Source organism: Fukomys damarensis, unplaced genomic scaffold (genome assembly GCF_012274545.1).
Source record: "Fukomys damarensis isolate Sample0158 unplaced genomic scaffold, DMR_v1.0_HiC HiC_scaffold_29, whole genome shotgun sequence".
Classification (NCBI taxonomy): Eukaryota; Metazoa; Chordata; class Mammalia; order Rodentia; family Bathyergidae; genus Fukomys; species Fukomys damarensis.
The window spans coordinates 19,928,429-19,946,983 of record NW_022900941.1 but is presented as its reverse complement, the minus strand read 5'-3'; the positions used below and the strand labels follow the sequence as shown (position 1 = coordinate 19,946,983).

General features: G+C 34.5%; 1 protein-coding gene across 1 annotated transcript in view; it reads right to left on the bottom strand.

Annotated features, from left to right (window-relative positions):
- Positions 1-18,555, bottom strand: part of Thsd7b (thrombospondin type 1 domain containing 7B) — a 718,705-nt gene that overhangs the window by 3,322 nt on the left and 696,828 nt on the right. Inside the window, exons 22-26 of the mRNA XM_010606147.2 lie at positions 17,852-18,025; positions 17,661-17,756; positions 14,930-15,012; positions 9,690-9,882; positions 5,869-5,956 (exon numbers count right to left, since the gene is read on the bottom strand). Of these exons, the coding sequence (XP_010604449.1) occupies positions 5,869-5,956; positions 9,690-9,882; positions 14,930-15,012; positions 17,661-17,756; positions 17,852-18,025 (634 nt within the window). The remainder of the gene's footprint in view (positions 1-5,868; positions 5,957-9,689; positions 9,883-14,929; positions 15,013-17,660; positions 17,757-17,851; positions 18,026-18,555) is intronic.

Sequence of the window (18,555 nt, the reverse complement as noted above, 5' to 3'; positions counted from 1 at the left end):
GGATAGAGGTTTCCAAACAATTTTTGTCAATCAACCCATAAATGGCATTTGCTAAAGGTTATTGAGTAAAGAGAAATGAGAGACTAAGTCAGGATTAAAGAGAAAGAGTAGAGATGGCCCAAACTGAACAGAGAGATAATAATATGGTATTGCCTGAGAAAGCTAAACTTGGCCAGCCTGTATGAGCTGAGCCTGGAAAATTCTCAAAATATACACAATTTTATACCAATTTCCATATGTGGATTATGAACACTGTGTGTACCTCTGGAAAGAGGAGAGGCCCCGGGACCTTTGTGGCCATGAGTATGCTGGGATCACTGTGACTAGGACCTTATGTATCGCAAATCTTTTCATATTGAGTAATCTCTCAATTGACAGATACTAATATGAACTTTCATAGAGTTGAAAGGACATCAACACCCTCTCAAATGTTAACCTAGAAGCTGCTAAATACAGTGATTCTTTGCTGGGCTGCTATGGGCTTACAAAGCTTCTTGGTCAGGTAAAACTTCCTAAGACAAGGATCTGAGTGGTAAGATTTCCCTGTGTGAAACCAGTAACTAGACATCTTGTCTTTAGAGCCCACACCCACCTCTCCTACTCCTTGACAAGAATCCACTTTTTTCTTAAATGTATTTCTTCCTCATTTATTGGTCTCCAAATCTTGTATCAACAAAGGTGTGATCACTTCCCTCTGTCGCACTAAATCAAGACTCAGAAATGCCTGGCACATAGCCCACCATAACTAGTCTTCATCCTGAGACCACCTGACATCTCTCATCTGGCGCATTTTCCTCCTGTAGAGTGGAGGTGCAGCTCATTGCCCTTCCTAAGAGAGCACTCCTGACAGCCAGCACTGCTTTCACAGTTAACACACAGGACAAGACCATTTTGCCATCCAGCCTGGGAGAGATCATCAGCTGACATATTTTAAAGTGACCTCTTCTAGAGTGTCACTTGCATTTTATAAAAGGATAAAAATATATTAAGCCAGAAAAATGTGCTCACTTTAGACTGTCAGGCAAGCTGCTGGTACTTCTCAGCACCCTGGAATTTAAGCCACAAGGACTCAACTGTATGCTAGTAGAGAGAGATTAAGTAGTTCGCATTGACTCTTTTGTTTAGGAGCTACTTGTGGGAGGTGAGCCTCTGGAAGTGTGGCCACCATTCTCAAACTTGGAGGAAAAGTTTGTTACCAAACTCTGTTGGTCAAGGTACAATGGACGCACTTATCCAGAGTAACTTCTAGGCACTAGGTCCAGGTTAACTACGAGCTCAGTTAGCAGTCATCTTCACTAAATTATCTCTGTTGGCATTTATTCCTAGGGGAGCTAGGGCATTAGTAATATTTCTAAAACTCCCAAAAATAATGGCAGATGTTCAAAGGGTTTTATTGGAAAGAAGCATCTTTAAGAAGACTATTTTTCTATATTCTCTCAAAATCAATTCCAGATTTTATTATAAATTGCTTTCTTCTAAAGTATACACCTAAGACATGGCATATTATAGAATTTGTCTTTTTCTAAGATTTATTTTGGTGAAAATATAAAGCCTCCAAATCTGTCATCTCTAAACCTTTTTCACTTATTTTATAAATTAGATACTATAAAAGCATTTATCTGAATTTCTTTAAACAGCTTATATGTAGCAATAAATGGCATGTGTTTCTAGCCCTATATCTTACTTTACCTGTAACATAAGGAACCTGTAAAATAGGTGAAAGGAGGCTAGGGGAATAGGGAAAAAGTAAGAATCAAGATATATCCCTACAAAGACCTGTCATGTAAAGGTACAAGATCCCAGTAATGAATGTAACTGTACTGTCTACCTAGAATGTACCAATAAATTCAATTTAAATAAAAAAAGATATATCCCAAGGTAAAAGGTAAAAGATCCCAATGATGAATGTAACTGTATGGTATACCTAAAATGTACCAATAAAATATATATATTTTAAAAAAAGAAAGGTGAAAATTACAGACATGACATTGAGTCTGAAGAGCTTAAGTATTACTCTAGGAAAATAAACTATGGAGACTAAAGCAGCAGTAGAAAACACTGGGATTAGGCAAATCTACAGTTGAATTTATGAGGCTAGTCAGCACAGAAACATTATCTAATTAATCTGAGGATTAATTGCTTGTTCTTTAAAATGGGGATGATGGGCCAGGGATTGAACTCAGTGGTTCCAGCACGTGTCTTGCAAGTGCAAAGACCTGAGTTCAATCCCTGGTACCAAACAAACAACCCTAAAATAAAATAACATGGGATGATAATAGCATCATCTCACCAGATCAATATGAAGATTGAAAGAGGCAATATATTGCCATATATATATAGTAGATATTTTTCTTGATCTTTTACTAAACATCATGGAAAATACACCAGTTTTTGCTAATCTCCTCATTTATTCTTCTATTCAAGTGTTTAAGTAGATATTTATCAAATTTTTACATTAAAAATCAAATCAACAAATCCTAGTTACTATAGACCCCCCTTCACCCAAGACCTTAGAGTTCAGTAGAATTATAAGATGCTTATACAAATAACTACAATATTAGCAGGAAATAAATGTCACAGGGGAAGAGACATGGACAAGATATTCCAAATTATTAGATAAAAGTGCAGTTTTTCAATTTTACCGGAGGAATTGGGTGAAGGCCAATAACTAATAATGGAAAGCTCTTTACAGATGAATGGAACATAAGGACCAAACAATGAAAGCGGTAGGCTCATTAGGAAAGGGGAGGAGAAGCATGCCAAGGGTCCTAATTCAAGATTATTCCACCTGAAAAAAGTCATCCTTCAGAAAAAGGTCTTATATTCAATCCCTGAAGCATCTTTGAGTTTTAAGGGGCCATTTTTTGTTACAGAATACACTTTAAAAATGGTGATCATAAATATACACAGAGGACAAATCTTTCCTAACTTATATTAATAGCAGAGTGGGTTTTAGAATAAAACCTCTGAAATAGCAGTGCAACTAGATTCAAAGAAGTATTGTATCTCAAACAACCTGAAGGGAAATTAATATGGAAAACATGAAAAGTTAAAATTTATTTGTAGGTAGGGGACAAAAAGACTGACATAGCGACTGATCTAAAAGCTAGATGTGAATGTGGAAAAAAAATTAGGAATATAAAATTAGAGAAACTGAGCATTTTACAATGAAATATTAATATAAAATATAGGATTATTGCTGGAGTTATGTAAACATATTAACAGAAAATGAATTATTTATTTCAATAAAAACGTGTTAAGTCAAAATATCTTCTTTTTAGTGTATTTTCTTTAATGAGAAAAGGAAGACAAATATATGTGGGCCTACACAACACACAGCACACACGTATAGGAAATTTGTAGAAGATGAAATTGAAAGAGTTGGCTGAGCTCTGATTATGAAAACCTCTAATCAATTGGCTAGAAGGACAGAACAGTACTTTGATTTTGCCATCAGTGGGACAAGATGATACTGCTTTGTATGAACAAGTGAAGGGGTAATTACCTAGACTAGTCTTACACTAATCTACTAATTACCTTAGATTAATCTGTATGTTGACCAAAGATGAGAGGATATATAAATATCCCAATAGTGAGGATGTTATGTAGCTCCAAAACAGGGACTATTAAAGACAGGTACTAGGTATGAAAAAAATACAAATGAGAACTAATATGTATAATTACTTTGTAATTTTCTCATTGAAAAACAAAAATTCCACTGATACTTTATATTTTAAAACTTCTGTAGAAGATTGTTACTGAAATTCAATGATTTAGTGTAACTAAATTAATCCTCAGAGCCTAGAGTTATATACAAAAGAATCTTACTAAATACTGTAGTTGTTATTGAAAGAATGGATTAATGTTAATAGATTTTTTTTAAGTTGGAGAAAAATTAGGAAAAGCAAAGGAAAAGACAACACTGATGTGCTACTATATGTTAATTTTTAATCTCAGATATTTGATAGAAAGAACAATAGAACTGGATTTGAGGATGTGGCTCTTATTAACTAGAATTCACCCCAGTTCTTATAGCTCAACACACTGATTATCTTGTATTGTGTAGAGAGCAGTTTCATGATTGCCAAACCCTCATGCCCTCTGTTGCAACTTTCTAAACTTTTCTTTTGGTTAATATTTTCTATCATTCTGAACTTTATACAAAGTTTTCAAATTCAAATTTGTTCACGAAGATTGGGTCTAAGCAATACTTGCCAACTTCATCGATTGAAACATATAACTTAATCTAATGATTTGTATATAGTCAGTGACTAACGGAAAATATTACTTTTCACTACAATGCTCTGGAAATGTTAGCTGCATAGAAATCCAATTTGTAGGAATTCAAATTTCATCACTATTGGTGTCAGGAAGAATTAAAGTAATTTTCTTCACTGACTTCAGGGACCAAAGGAAAATGTTGAAAAACCTGTATAGCCTTGGGAACAGTTTTCTTCTCCTCTTTCCTTCTTCCTACTCATTCTTCTTTCCTCTCCTCCTCCTCTTCACCTCCCTCCCTCCCTCCCTTCCTTCCTTCCTTCTTGAGACAAGATCTTTCTATCTACTTCCAGATGGCCTTGAACTATTATATAGTCCAGGATGGCCTAGAATTTGTGTTTAATCCCAGCACTGGGGTTACAAGTGAATCTCACCACACTCGTTTGGACACAGAATCTGAGGTTGAATAAAAAATGCTAAGTTTCAATCAAGATTTAAACTTGGGTAAAAAATTTTCAAGAAAATAGTCTATAAGACAGATGATGAATATTAATAGCTTGATTAGGAAAAAAATAAAATAATACTTTGACCTCATTAAAATAAAGTCCTTGAAAATTACAGTATGGAATAATTTATAATATTATTAATAAATATTCTTAACATATTGGAAAATATTCAAATGAATTTCCTCTGCCTCGTTTCAAGATTGGCTCATTAAATAAAATATAAGCTATACAATACACTAATTATAATTTCCTGAGTGAGAAATAATACATTTTAGGAACTAATCACTTAGAAAAATAAGGTTTCTGGAATTGACACTTAATGAAATTTTCAACCATGGCTGGTCGATCACTGTTGATAAAGGCCTGGTCCTGTTATTTAAAGTGCATGAACGGAGATGCACTCCAGAGCCAGGCCGTGTGGCACACGCTGTAATCTCAGCACTCTATAAAGTAGCTATGCTGACCTCTGCACCACCAATGCATTTTCAGGCTATACGAGTATGAGACAGGAGGGTTACAAATTTGAGCCCAGCCTGGACAATTTAGAGATTTAGTGAGACTTTGCCTCAAACTAAAAAAATACAAAATTGGCTGAGGTTGTAGCTCAGTAGGATGGCCCTGGTTTCAGAGCCTCCAGTGTCCCCATCAAGCAAACAAGCTCAGGCAGCTTATTTAATCTCAGTGGTCAAAATAGGGAAGATTAAAATAAATTTTAAGAACTAGAATTATCTAGTGTGCTCAGCTTTTCAGGAAGATTGGAATTACCTGGGAAACTCTGATACATCCATCATCTGGTCACACCCAACAATAAATAAATCAGAATATTTGAACATGGGACTCACACATCAGTCTTAGGAAATGTTAATGTGCACTCAGGTTGAAACTTGAGGATCTAAATTAAAATGTTAAATGGGAAAGTCCTAACTAATTATTTGTCTTTCCTTCTGATATTATTTAAAGACTAAATAAAAAGATGCTATTTTAAATAAGAACAACAATGAAAATAATTCCCTATTTCAATTAACTTTTTTTTTTGCTGTTAGACACTATAGTCTCAAGGGTCCTGTTATAATAGTGCTTATGAAATATATTTTCTAATTACAGATATTAAGAAAGGTGTAAACTTTTAATAATTAGTACTTACCAAACAAGGTAGGAAGTAAATACTAGGAAAATCATGATAAGAAAACCACCACCTGAAACGCCATAAACCCAAAGTTTTACTCGGCCATCTGTTTAAGATAGAGATAACATAACACTCTTAGCATATAAAAGTCTGCAGCATGAGAGAGAGAGAGACAGAGAGACACAGAGAGAGAGAGAGTAACATAATGTCTGACTACTTTAAGCTGATTATTAGCTCTAGGCTTGAAATAAGTAACTATCTCTTTGCCAAGTGAGCCCTCATCTGTGGAAGTAAGGAGTATTCTGGCACACTCTGTAAGTTTCCAGATGTGATCAGGAATTGACAAGTGTTTCTCATGAATATCACAAGAATATGGGTTCTCTATTAGAAACTTTATTTGTGAAAAAACTCTAAATTATTATTACACTCTACCACTTTTTATGGACTTTTACAGAAATAACTTGCACTATGATCTGAGTTAATTTTTAGCAAGTTAACTACTAAAATCATTAAGTTGTAACTGAATAGCATGTATAACATTTATTTCACAACCATTTTCTTTTCCACCTGCTGGCACACTCATAAGCATACATGGAAATCCTCATTGGTGACAGCCATCAAATGTCAAACAGCAACAAAAATGTAAACTATACTATGGTCAATCAAACTTTTTCATAATGCATTCACTAACTCCTTAAATAAAATCAATTTCCAGGCTATTTTTAATTTATCTGAAGGTTCTTATAGTCTTATACATGTAATAGAAAAATGTCACAAAACATTCCAACATTAAAAATCAACCAAAAATTATCATTAAATGACTATTTGGAGTGTCACTTAATCCTGCATGCAAAGAAATACAGTATGGCCATTTTTAGTTGCTCTCTTTTCTGAATGAAGTTAGGTGAACAAAAGCTATGTAACCAAACAAATTAAACACGTCACCAAATTACTGTAAAATATGTCCATGTGTATATAACAGCATATCATTGTGGATTTACTGTCCACTAGAAGAAGGTATAATAGGTAAATATTCTGGTTCATTTTGTGACTTTTTCTATGTAAGATGTAGCTTCACTAAGCATATGGGTGGGTTTTTTTGTTGTTCTATTTTTTTCTTTTTATTGAGTTTATTGGTACATTCTAGGTATACATTACAGTTACATTCATTACTGGGATCTTGTGCCTTTACATGACAGGTCTTGGTTCTCATTTTTTCCCCTTGTCCCTGCCCTTCTTTCATCCACTAAGCATATGGTTTTCTTGTACATGATAAAAGCAAATTCTTTCTACAAATTTAATGGACTTTTCCCTTGACTTTATATGATCATATAACTAAACCAAACTTATATTTGGGCTAATAAAGGCAATCCTTAGCATCTCAAAGGAATGACATTCTTTTATTAAAGTATACCCAGAGATTCATTTCATTACATGACTGCAATTAACTTAGGTCCAAAATATACATATCAACACCTTACTTTAAAAGATTCTATGCAATGAAAAACAATCAAAATCTGTTGCAAACAATAATTGCTTTGAATAAAATCAAAATTACTTTTAATTATATTGTAACTACCTATTATAGTTTTTGCTTACAAAACACTTTCAAGCCTCAATTCCATTTTAGAATGAGTTCACTGTAGTAATGGTACTTTTCTGTGGTCATAAAACTTTTAACAAAGCTTTGAGTATGATATCTCTGAATCATTAATGATGAAATCCTCTGTCCTGAGGTTTTACATTGGCAACAATAACTAATGAGCTGCCTGAATTAATACAGTCTTCCCTGAGTGAGAATGTTCCTCTCTCTCTCTCTACCCATAAAATCTCACAGAACTGATGTGTTGGAATCATCTGGTGCTTTTAAACATCTGATAAAGATGGATGCTGAGGTTGAGGACTGTTAAGCCATGGCACTTTTAAACATTTAATAAATAAATCAATACATTTTAATAACATAATAAATAGGCTAAATTTTCAAACAGCAAAAATATATCTTTCCACTATGTTCTCTCAGTTCCCTAGCTAGAATATATCACCCTTCTCAGTTCTTTATAAACATCTTTACAGTTTGATCTCCATGTTCAACTGAGTGTGCACAAAAAACACACTCACATGGAGAAATACAGATATACACTCCTTTAACAACCACAAGTGGTGCACATCATTCACTTTGATTTGTACCTTTTCTTTCACTAACTAGTATAGGGTGGAACAATTTTCCATGCTGGTTCATGAAAGCAGGTCTACCTCATTTTAGCATCACTGCACAGTTGTACCATATTTTTGATCTTATTTATTACATTTCTGATTATTTAGGTTGTTTCTACTTGTTTGCTATAACAAGCAATCACACTTCTTCTAGTATACATTTATATATCTATAGCATGAATTCATGGGAAGAATTTTAGATCAAAACATACGAGAGGTAAGTGCATTTAGAATAGTTCAATGTCTTTCTGAAAGGTTACTTCAGTTTACACTCATTGCAGAAATCTAATAAAAATTATACAGCCCCAGGCTAAGAATAGTTATATGTGTACATGTGTCTATATACATATACTTCTGTGTGCATCTATACATATACATATATGTTCACACAGATGATCTTAATGCTTTAGCCGTATCTCCAAACTCTATTCATGAGTTAAAGGCTGAAGATTTTACTTGCTGATTCGAGGACTTATTTCCCCAGGATTTCAACCTAATTCTCCTCAAATAGGTGTTCTAGGCAACAAGTGAACCTGTCCACATTTTACATAATTTTCCCTCAAATTTAAAACTACTTCTGTTTTAGTTACAATTAATGAGATGTTTTTAAAAATCACTGGCATTCCAAGACATATAGGCAAATCAAAAGTTGAATAAGATGCGCTTCTTTTAAACACAGGCCACAAAGACACTTCTGAGATGGAACTGGAAGGAAAGTTCCAGGGGGACAATTGTGGAGCTTATCTCTTGTCTCCCAAGCTCTATCAGTAATATTACCTTGCTCAGTCATTTTTATGGCATCCTGCTTCATAAAAGCTATGTATTACAGGCACAGAGCCTCTGACTTTTCCTCTGCAGCTTCACAAAGTGGTATGTTCAGGTCTCAAAGGCCTGCCTTCTTAAAACCTTCCTCTGTCACTTGGTGGTATGGCTCTGGTGAAAATTATTTTGCACTGTCAGTCTCAGTTTCTTAATCTCCCAAATGAGGATAATAACATCTCATTAAGTTGCAAGAATGGAATGAGATGACTCATGCAACAAAATCAGCCAGCACAGAACCATAAGCAGTAATTGGGCAGGTTAGGAACCACTAGATAGACTGTATAGAACAGAAAACTGAGGTACAGAGAAGGTAAGAAATTATACCTCATCACTAATAGGTATGTTTAAGTCATTGGTGCCAGGAAAGTCTGTCTGCCTTTGTAATTAGTACACTTTACAATTTTTCCAGCACTTCCTAAACCTGATAAGGTCTCTGGATATTTCCTGCCAGATTCTGAGATTCTACTTTTTTTTTTTTTTGCTTTAAATTCACTTATACAAATCCAGTTATAAAAGCAGAGATAGTAATTTACAATTAAAGGAGAGTTCCAAAGGATCCTATTTTGTTACTTAACTTACACCCTCTTAGACTATGATTGATAGATCCAATATTCAACTATCCATGAAAATATTTTACATTTAAAGGGCATTATATAAAGCACTCAAATTTAAGAAATTTTGACCTAAATTACATTGCCTCTTCCTTGTCTTCCTTTCCTTCATTTCTTTCCATAATGAACAATGATCAAAATATAAACTGCCTATGAGAAAATTTACATATTTTATGCACAACTGAAACACACCTGGATCAAGTAGTTGAAGAGACCATCCTTTAAAAATATCATGTATTTTTGAATTCACGGGTCTGTTTTTCCCAGAAAGGTTTTTCACATTAGCTTTTTTATCCTCTGAGGCTGGTACTTTCATACAGTAATCCAGGAAGCCATTTGATCTCATTATCTCTGTATAGCCCTTCTCACAACCACAGACTCCACCCTGCATCACAAAAATACACAGTGAATTGTGCAGCTGAAGAAAGAACAATTTAAATGTTTAAATCACTTAATATTTGTATAATATGTCATCAAAATGTAAGGTTTTTGGCAATTGATTTACCAATAAGATGAAAATCAAATATACAGTTCATCTTTCTGAATTTTAAGGTTAGCATAAATGGTTAGGTTTTTTTCCTAATGTGTTTATGATTCTAACACCTTCCAAATGTGAAATTGGTTCTTTGTGAGTAACATACACTATGACTATTCTTTTTTCTAAGAGATATGTATGACAATTAATCAAATTATCTTCAAATCTCTCCCAAATACTTTGGATATTTGCCCACCGGTTCCAACTTTACCTTCTTACTGAAAAGCAAAGAAATGAGGATTATACACATACTTCCACTGCATTAAGTGATGTCTGAGGTCTGTCATTGAACCAGCAGCTGAATGCCTCTATCACCTTCTACTACTGACCACTAACTAGTCCAACTGCCTATCTGCTATCAGGACAGCAACCCAAGTAGAGGAAAGGGACTTTACCAAAGGCAAATGTCCAAGAAAAGGAGAGCATGTATCTATCTGTTACTCTTTCATATAGTAACTTAAATATCATACCATATCACATCCCTAGTTGGTGTTGTGGTTATGTGTTTTTTATATTTGTCTGTGAGATGGCTAGTCATTTTTACATATAATGTGTATTTTGGAGAAGCTGATGAAATACGATAAGAAAAGGTTCTGATATGCCTGTGTAAGGAATCTGAATACAACTGTTCTTCCTCAAGTAAACAGATAATAAAGAAGATATAAAAAAATCTTAGAAGATTATGAATCTGTCTCTGTTATTGTGGTTTCTTACCTGAAACTACTTAGATGGCATTACCTGAGCAGACCCTTGCCTTACTTAGCCAGTCATGCCAGTTCTGCTAAACCAGTCAGCTATATTTTGATCATCAATTGTCAACTAAACAAATCATTTTCAGAAGCAGTAGTAAAAAAGAAAGATACCTTGACCTTTTACAAATCAAAAATGTCAGAAAAGCAAATTTTATAATTAACTGCTCAAAATTCAATTGAGGTTACAGTCACATTATAATGACATGATATTTTCAGTTAGTTTTAACTGAAGATATCACAGAGTTCAATGGAGAGGTCTAATTAAGAAAATGTGTATATGTGTAGTTATTAAAACCATGTTTTCATGATGCATCACTCCTGAACTTGAGGAAAAACTTGTAATCACTAAGTCACATGTATGAAAGGTTCAAGGAACAGAGTATTTTTTAAAAATTTTAGTAAAGAGGGTATCCAGAAAGTTGGTGGATAGCTACAACTTGAGGGTAAGAAGTTGATTGGCTTTTGAATCTACTCAGGGTATGTCTAAGTGGGTCATGCAGACCTGGTCTTGGGAACTATGTCTGGTTCCTCACCCATTCTACTCTGGTACCATTCTCCTGTTCTGCTTCCCAGCCATCATGAACTAAGCAGCTCTGCTCTGCCACGACTTTCCGCCACGATGTTTCTGCCCTGTAGTCACCTAACCATACACTGAATCCCCTAAATCATAAGCTATATCCAACTTCTCCTTCTTTAAGTTGTGGGTATCAAGTATCGTGTTCCAGTGATAGGAAAGCTGACCAAAACTTTGGTACTGGAGAAGGGTTTGTTGCTGTGACACATCTGACCATGTGGTTCAGAAGACATTAGTCCCGATTTTCAGAAGGGCTTTGGAAATGTTTAGAGATCCAGTTGAAAGAGCCCTAGCATGCTATAAGAAGAGCTTGATGAGTGTTTCTTTTGGGAGCTCAGAAAATCTGCATGCTGACAGGAATGCAGAAAATAAAGGTCAAACTAATGAAGTTGCAGGTGAGAACAGGGACTCCACTGGCAGTTCCCCAGAGTTTTCACTGTGCTTCCACGTGTGTTACATTCTGGCAAAAAATAAATAAAGATAAAAATGTCTACATATTCTATGATCTCAGGAGACTGAGATTGGGGTGATAGACTCATTAATATGGCTGAAAAAATTTCAAAAAGCGTAATACTCAGGGTGTATCATGGGTAGTGCTGGCTGCATTTAGCTAGGTATCTTGTGGGAACTGAGTGAAAAACGTAGAGTAGAAAAATTTTCAAAACAAATTTTAGCTGAGAAGGAACCCTGTGTAAAGTTGGGGCCAAAGTAGGATGCCTACTTAATAGATTAGTGTCAAAAAAGAAATCAATTATGTCATATAGATACAAATAAAAAGATGCCTAAGGTCAGTTTGAAAATCAGCAAGGTCCCACACATCACAGACTCAAGGGTACAAAAGCGTCAACCTCTCACATGAGAAGAGTCCCTGTGGCCACTTCTTCAGAAGGGCCTTCTATAGAATTAGTTGCCCAGATTTAATTCTTTCTGCTCAGATATCCAAGGACTTATAGGCCATTGCAACCACGGTCCAGATATCCTGGCTACTGCTCCCACTGACACTAGATCCTGGCATTAACTGTGAAATGCTGGTTTTACTGGCACACAGAAAGCAAGAGTTGTGAGATCAGGGAAGCTTCCACATAGCTTTCAGAGGAAGGTCTGGGAAGCCAGGCAAGGAGCACCACAGAGGGCAGTGTGTAAAGTTGCTGAAATGAAGCCAGTGGTTCAGCAGAGACCTTAGAAAGTCAAAGATATTAGTAAAGAGGTTGGCATGTGGAACATCTACCAAGGAAAGCTCCAAGTTATAAGCAGAGCTACCCCAAGAGAGGCTATATGTAACTGGCAAAACCATAGCATTAAGGCTGCCCAATCCTTTGACTCACATTTTACCATAGTCTTCCCTGACTATAGGATTTGGAGCTATAAGACTAAAGGTTTGCCATACTGGGTTTTGATCTGAACTTGTTCTTTTTTCTGTGTCCTTATTCCTCCATTTGGCAATGAGAATGTAATTGTGACTGTACCTTACAATGATATAATTTATTTTGTTTTAAATTTCGCAGGATTGAACTCAGGGCTTTAACACTGATCTACATCTGTAGCTTTTTTTTTTTTTTTAAGGTAAAGTCTCACTAACATTCCTAAGTGGGAACTGAATTTGGGATCTTCCTGCCTCTGTCTCCAAAAATGCTTGGGTTACAGGTATGTGCCACCATGCCCACTTTACCTTTCCAGTTTTACAGAGATTCATAGCTAAGAATTTGACTTGAGTCTCAGAAGAGCCTTGGACACAGAATTTTGAAAAATGCTGGAACTGTTTAGACTTAAAGGAAGGAATCGTTGCACTTCTAGTTGTGTGCAGGATAGTATGAATTATGTGAGGTGGAATTACGAAGTTGCTTCTGTCTCTATTTAGGGATTAAGTATGATTTGAGAAAGTGTGTTTGGGTCTGAAGTTGAACATAGGTAGAGTTTTGCTTTGGGATTTACTCATAAAATTAGTAAAGCCCACTTCTACATGTGTTTGAGTACTCAGAGTGCCATAGCCTTGGGGTTCATGTCTGTTTTCTCACCCATCTCTCTCTGGAACTGCTTATCGGCTTTGCTTCCCTGCTGCCATGAACTAAGCAGCTATTTTCTGCCATCCCCTCACACCATGATATCTCTAACCACAGACAGACTCCCCTAACATACTGAACCATATTAAAACTGTCCTATTTTAAGTTGTGGTTATCAGTACTGTGTTCTAGCAACAGAAAAATGGAATAAAACTTAATTAGATGTGAATGAAAAGTGAAATGAATATCTAAAATTTAAAAATTTATTTTAGCAAAAGACATTGCCACCGATCCCCTTAAAATACCTCCTTTACTTTGAACATACTTATCTCATGAATTTTTACATTTTTAAATCTTCTATTACTGCCTTTAGCTGTATCATCCTGGCTGCCTCAGTGCTGTGAACTGATTAAAAACATCTACCTTTCACAATCGTCTTCACTTTGGGGAAAATCAGAAGTTTCACAGTGCCAGACCCGGTGAATAATGTACATGAGGACACATCCAGATGGTTTTTCAAGTCTTTTACATTGGATGATATTTCATGGCAACGTGCGCTGTATTTTTTGATCATATGTCATAAAGACAATCTTGAAAGCGGTCTTCCAGAATTGCTTCAGAGAGTTGCAAGAAAAATGAGATAAGCTTGTCTGATGTGAGGGAGAGTATTTTGAAGGAGATCAATGGCAGTGTTTCTCTTATTGTGAGAATTTTTTTCTTTACAAATACTATATATTTTTTTATCACATCTCATATCTACAGATATCATGAACCCAAAGGAAGTTGTTACGGATCTTTTTTCCTTCTATTTTCCTATGTACATTTACTGACTGCCTCATCTGTGGTAAATAATTAATCCATTTTAAAGAATTAACCTATCTTGAAGTAGAAGAGTCATTAAAATAGGATTGGGTTCTTGAATCATTTTTAATGGAATCATTTTCAGAATAAGCCACTATAAGAAGAAATCTGCTTCTTAAAGAAATGTAATATAACTTTTAAAAATTATATATGCACTGTGCACTACATGTTCCATTTATTAGAATATACTATGTACTTTGTATTAATTTCTGAGCTACTATACATGCAAATTATAGAAGGGAAAATCCCTTTCCTTATATGAACACACATATGCACACATATCTTCTTGGCCTTTCTTATATATTCAACTTAAAATGAAATAAAAATTTAGTCTTATTATAATCATCATACTGTAATAAATTTTACCAAACTATTTTATCAAATATGAATAGCATTTATGTCTTTCATAATTATTTAGGTATATGAAAGGTTAAAAACAGAATACAAAACAACTGAGAAGTGTTATTGGTATATAGAACTAATATAAATTAAATATAAAAAAGGAAAATTACTTATCAAAATGATCACTTTCCTAAATACACAGCACTTCGCAGAAATTAATAATTGTGATTAGTCCAGCAAGTGCCTCTAGATGGTACCATGGGCACACAGAAGCGATGCATGAGCTGCAGCAGACAAGAGGACACTTGACTGCATATGTGTAGCCCACCAATTACAGTACCTTTGGAGGGTCCCAGCATATAACTCACCTGTGTGCAGTAGGAGAAAGGTTTTCTGCAGGCTGGAATGCACTGCCGAATAGCAGCAGGACGTGTCTGAGGGGAGCAGCCTCCTACAAAAGAAATCCCACCATCATAGTCAGATTTCTCTATGATAAATATTTTTTATATTTGGGGATTTTTTCCCTCTGGCTCTGGATATTTTGAGATAATATTACTGTTATTTTAAATCCATGTCAATAATGTGTCCAGTCCTATCTTCTTGACTTCTTAGTCTAATTATCTTTAGTCTTCAATATGCACATTGTTTACGGTGCATTGACTTCCATGTTTATTAGGAATGTGATTCTATCATATGGCTATGCTGCAGGGCAAAGACTAGCACTGCCAAGATCTACAGAAGATTTGATAAAAATCTCAATTTAAGTTCAGGAGCAGAAAAGCACATCTGCTTGTAAGGCTCATTCTATGTGTATATTTCTCTAGCTCCTTGAGCAACCCAACTAGGAACTAGACTGATTACAACAAGGAAATTCTAAAAGAATGCTTATTAATTCATGGGACCCCCTATAGCATCCACTTGAGTAACATTTTCACATGTGAACCATCTACAATACACACATACATATAGACCCTCTCCACATATTTCTTAAACTCTGGGAGGAATAATCAGGCATCAGATACAATAGTTGAAGGTGGTCAATACATAGTTTTGAGAAAATTGATGGAATAATGCATATCTCTTCTGAAAATCATCCACATATTGGTTTTGCCTTCCTGGATTCAAAGCAGTAAAAGAGATATGAAAAAAGCTCAAAGATAATTAGACTGAGAATTTATTATATAAGGACAGTGTTTACACTGCATTTATATAGTAGTTATAGTCTTTAGCACTTTGCTACTATAATTGTCATCCAATTACAATTTATCACATTGTAGCTAGCAAAAGATTTTGTATCCAAAGTAGCATAGAGAATAGCCCAATCCATGTTTTTCCTAGGAATGAAGCAGCCAAATTCTACTACTTGACAAATAAAATAAATAACCCACAGTTAATTTTTAAAAATCCAGAATTAGCATGTGGATATGAAACTAGTCATTTGAATGTTTTTTATGATAACTGCACTACATGTTCTACTAGTGTGTTTAAGGAAAGAGTTTTCATAATTTGAACCAGTATTCTAAACAGAAAACCCCAGATTTCTTGGGATCAAGAAGAAATTATTGTAACTTACAAAAATTATGAAACATGTTTTTAAATTTTAATAATAAAATTAAACTTCAATTATCTTTGGTAGATAATACAGGTGGCCTGAAATTATTTATCAGATGCTGCATGCTGAGCACTGCCCAGTAGGAGCACCGCACAGAGTATGAGAACATAATACTCACCAGTGTGTATATTTAGCACATTATATAGTATGAGGCTTTCTATGTTCCTGGCTAGGTAGGCACATAGTAGATTAAATTTTAACAATTTAAAAAAATTTTAACTTAAAATATTTAAACTTTTATCTTTATTAACTGTTAATTTCAGTTTGATTATAATATGATATAATAGCATAGAAGTATAGAAACAAATGTTAACAATTTACAAAGCAAAAAGTAGTTTAAAATAAATTATTATATAAAATAAGGATTATTATATAAAATAATTATATAATACCAACAATGCAAGGACATGTAAACAAGGAAAGGAACACTGACAAATCTTCGATTTCTGTAGATATTTGTTCTAGCCCTTGCACAAGCTCTCTGACAAGCTTCAGTATCAAGTAAAATCAGTGTCAGTTAAATTTTCTCTGACTAAAAGCATCACAATTCCCTAAAATTACTGAGATACCTATTTGTACAGTCACAGTGGATCTACTGTTTGGAATGAGGAACCATTCCATTAGTCATTTTTTAGATACTAATTATCCTAACCGAAAAATGTTTATTTTTTAATTTAAAATTTATTTTTATTAATACATGTTTGCAGTACATACATTTTATAATCATCCTGGGGAGTCAGTACACATACATAATACAGCTTTTTCTTTTCTTTTTTCTTTCTTTTTTTTTTTGCCTCATTGAGTTTATTGGTACATTTTAGGTATTCAGTACAGTTACATTCATCATTGGGATCTTGTACCTTTACATGACAGATCTTGGTTCTCATTTTTCCCCTTATCCCTGCCCTCCCTTCACCCCCTCCTCCTTTCCCTATTTACAAATATTTTATTTCCATTTTTAAAATTTTCTCATATTTTTTTTCTTTTCCCTTATTACCTTTCCCCTACCCTTCCCATGTCCCCTACTTTAGCCCTTCTTCCAGTGGGTAAATAAAAGCATCTATGACTTATAGTAAAAATTTTAAACTTAAAATATTTTAACTTTTATCTTTATTAACTGTTAATTTCAGTTTGATTGTTTGTAATATGATATAATAGCATAGAAGTATAGAAACAAATGTTGAAATGTCTTCAAATTTTTTTCAGAGTATGACTTAAAATTTTAAGACCATGGTTTGAAACTAACATCTATCATTTTCAGTTTTTGTGTTACCACCTGATATTTAAGGAATTTAATTAAGTTTTAAACATTATATATTTTGTGGGTCTTCAAATAGAAATGTATGCTTTCTGGAAGACAGAGAGGTCTAAGGAAATTTTGAGGATCATCTAAGTGACTTGCTGGGTAATTCCTTGCTAATATTTCACATAAACAGCATACTCCGGGATAATTTTTGAGTGCCCACACAAGCCTTGAGAAAGAATACCTGTGACATTAATGCCATCTGAACGCTGGCACCAGACAGTTCGTTCATTATTGTTCCAAAGACTGGCTTTCCAAATGTAGTGATAACACTTGCCTCCTGCAAGTAAAGATAATATTAGCAGTTCTACTAAACCTCATTTTGAAATAAGCATTGAACAATCAGGCTAAAGAACTGAAGAGTACGTCTGGTACCTGTACAAGGGCGTGTTTCTAGCACTTGCTGTGGGCAGCTATCTTGGTTCTCAAAAGACTGAATGATAAATGTTCTTGACCTAGACTGACGACCTGTCGTCTCAAAGCTTCTTCCATCAATGCAGGTTAATTCACACGCACTCCACGCTGACCATGCAGTTAAATGGCAATCTCCTGGCCAGACAGAAAGCACAGGGGAGGGAGAAGAGCATGAAAACTGGAGCTGGGCTACATTTGCACACACAGGGCACACACAGAGGCTTGTCATAGAATGTGTATAGATGCGGCTGGGTTCCAGATACTGTACATTCTATTTTGACCCATTCTCTGATTGCAAAGTACTAAGAATGATAAAGTTATAGTTTAGTTTAGCAACAGCATGTCAAGAAACTAGACTTTTATTACTTTGCTTCAAGGTGTAGTAATCATAGCTAAAGAATACTATATGTCTGATAATAAAAATTTTAAAAGGAACATGGTAAAGTAATTCATGATAGTACTTCAGTTTTCAAAGATCAGCATAATGTAGAATGGATATTCACAGAAATCAAACAAAAAAAGTAAGATCACTAAAATAAAATATCATTTGGCTAAAAGAATATTAAATTAAATACTCCAAATATATATATATATATATGTATGTATTTTCAGATTATATTATAATTTATACATATAAAACCTTTATATGAAAAATTCATATATAC